Source organism: Stegastes partitus, unplaced genomic scaffold (assembly GCF_000690725.1).
Source record: "Stegastes partitus isolate 25-593 unplaced genomic scaffold, Stegastes_partitus-1.0.2 Scaffold2363, whole genome shotgun sequence".
In the NCBI taxonomy this organism is placed as follows: Eukaryota; Metazoa; Chordata; class Actinopteri; family Pomacentridae; genus Stegastes; species Stegastes partitus.
In genome coordinates, this window is record NW_007580094.1 from 50,023 (window position 1) to 51,774 (window position 1,752).

At 46.5% G+C, this 1,752-nt stretch overlaps 1 protein-coding gene across 1 annotated transcript in view; it reads right to left on the reverse strand.

Moving 5' to 3' along the window:
- Positions 1 to 1,752, reverse strand: part of LOC103374804 (transient receptor potential cation channel subfamily M member 1-like) — a 52,397-nt gene that overhangs the window by 37,144 nt on the left and 13,501 nt on the right. Inside the window, exons 3-5 of the mRNA XM_008304955.1 lie at positions 733 to 809; positions 292 to 478; positions 1 to 207 (exon numbers count right to left, since the gene is read on the reverse strand). The exon at positions 1 to 207 is cut by the window's left edge and continues 1 nt beyond it. Of these exons, the coding sequence (XP_008303177.1) occupies positions 1 to 207; positions 292 to 478; positions 733 to 809 (471 nt within the window). The remainder of the gene's footprint in view (positions 208 to 291; positions 479 to 732; positions 810 to 1,752) is intronic.

The window sequence follows — 1,752 nt, forward strand, 5'->3', positions numbered from 1 at the left end:
GACTCCTCCAGTGAAGATCCAGGCCCCAGTGGTGACAGCAGCTTTGATCAGTCCTTTACCGAAAACCTGTTTCAGCTTGGGGGGTAGGTCAAAGTTCTGAAGGCCTCCGTGGACAGAGATGAGGAGCGTGGGGAGCTCCAGCTGCCAGTCCTTCACCATGAGGTGGAGCAGAGAGTCCGGTTTGGAGTCGTAGGAGACCCGGATGTACTGGGGGAGGAAAAAGGAGGAGTCAGTGTTAAGATCTCAAACAGGAATCTCCCAGTCAACCCAGCAGCTCTGCCTCACTGGTACCATGGCCTTGTTGACGTGTCCTCCTCCCTGGAACTCCAGGATGCCATAGGCGTCGGTTGGGGAGGTCTGGGTGTGTTTCAGGGGACTCCACCTCTCTGCAGGCTGGACCTCCAGCTGGACCAGCGGGGCTCCTTCGTCTTTGGGAGGGACAGGGGTGTGCTGAGCCACCAGCTGACCACAGCTGCACCTGAACAACAACAGCAGGGTCATTTTAATGGAAAACCTTCAGTGAATGTCTGAGAACATTCTCTGAATGTTGCAGCTCAATGTATTTTTATTCACCTTAACCTCATGGGATCATTGGTGGAAGTGATAAAAGTAAATATAAACGCTCTTTGAACATTAGATAAAAGCCATGTTCATGCTATTCGTACGTGTAGGTAACGTTAGCCGATGTTGTGGGAATGTTGACAGCTGCTGGGTTAATGTGAAAACGTCTACCTGCTGGCGTCTTTGCTGGGTATAATCTGGATGCATTCTCTCTTCTGGAAGGTTCTCTCGATCCACGCTTTCTGAAGCTGAAACACCAGAATGAGAAACGTCACACCGCTGCTTCACGGTTGACCAGCAATTCAGCAGGTACAAATCAGTCACAATAAGAACTATAATTGTCCTATTTATGGCGTCCACTCTGATTTTAAAGGATAAATTCAAATTTCAGCAGCACAGGTTGAGTTTAGAAACGCTTATGAGTCTGTGTCAAAACAGAACAGAGCGATTTCTGTGTCTGTCTGTCAAACCAACACAAAAGAGACAGATTGACTTCTGTAAATACTAAACCACAGCTTTAGACGACATCCACTGCTCAAAGTACAAGCACAAGGCATAAAATGCAGTTTCACATCCAGACGAAGCAGCACAGTGCAGAATGATGAGAAATGTTTGGAGCAGCTTTAACAGTGTTCTCAGATATTTACAGACTTCACAGCATGAGGTGTAAGTTTGCTGTAAATCCTGTCGTTCATTCTGCACGTCTGGCTGCTGTTATACATAAATGTTGGATCCTGGTTCACGTTGTCCTCATTCAGAAGAACAGCAGGAGAAACAGCAGCGCTGAGCTGCAGCTGCAACGTCAGCTCTGGATGGATCTGACTAATTACTGGGAGAGTGGAGCTTTCCATTTCTGTATGACCAAATCCTCTTATGTTGCTGCACCGAAAACACGGAGCTGCACTTTAAATCTGCTGCTGCTGTAAATCCAGCAGCTCAGAGGACTGTGCTGTTGTTATTGTTGTGTTGTTGTTGTGTTGTTGTTGTGTTGTTGTCATCTGCACTTTGTGAAATTCCTGCACTCTGTATGATGGAGGATTAACTTCCTACATGAGCTTCAGGTTTATTGTGTTTTTTACATCAACACTGAACCACCACCACCATCATCATCATTACCATCATCATTATCATCATCATCACCATCACCACCACCACCATCATCATCATCATCACCACCATCATCATCATCAT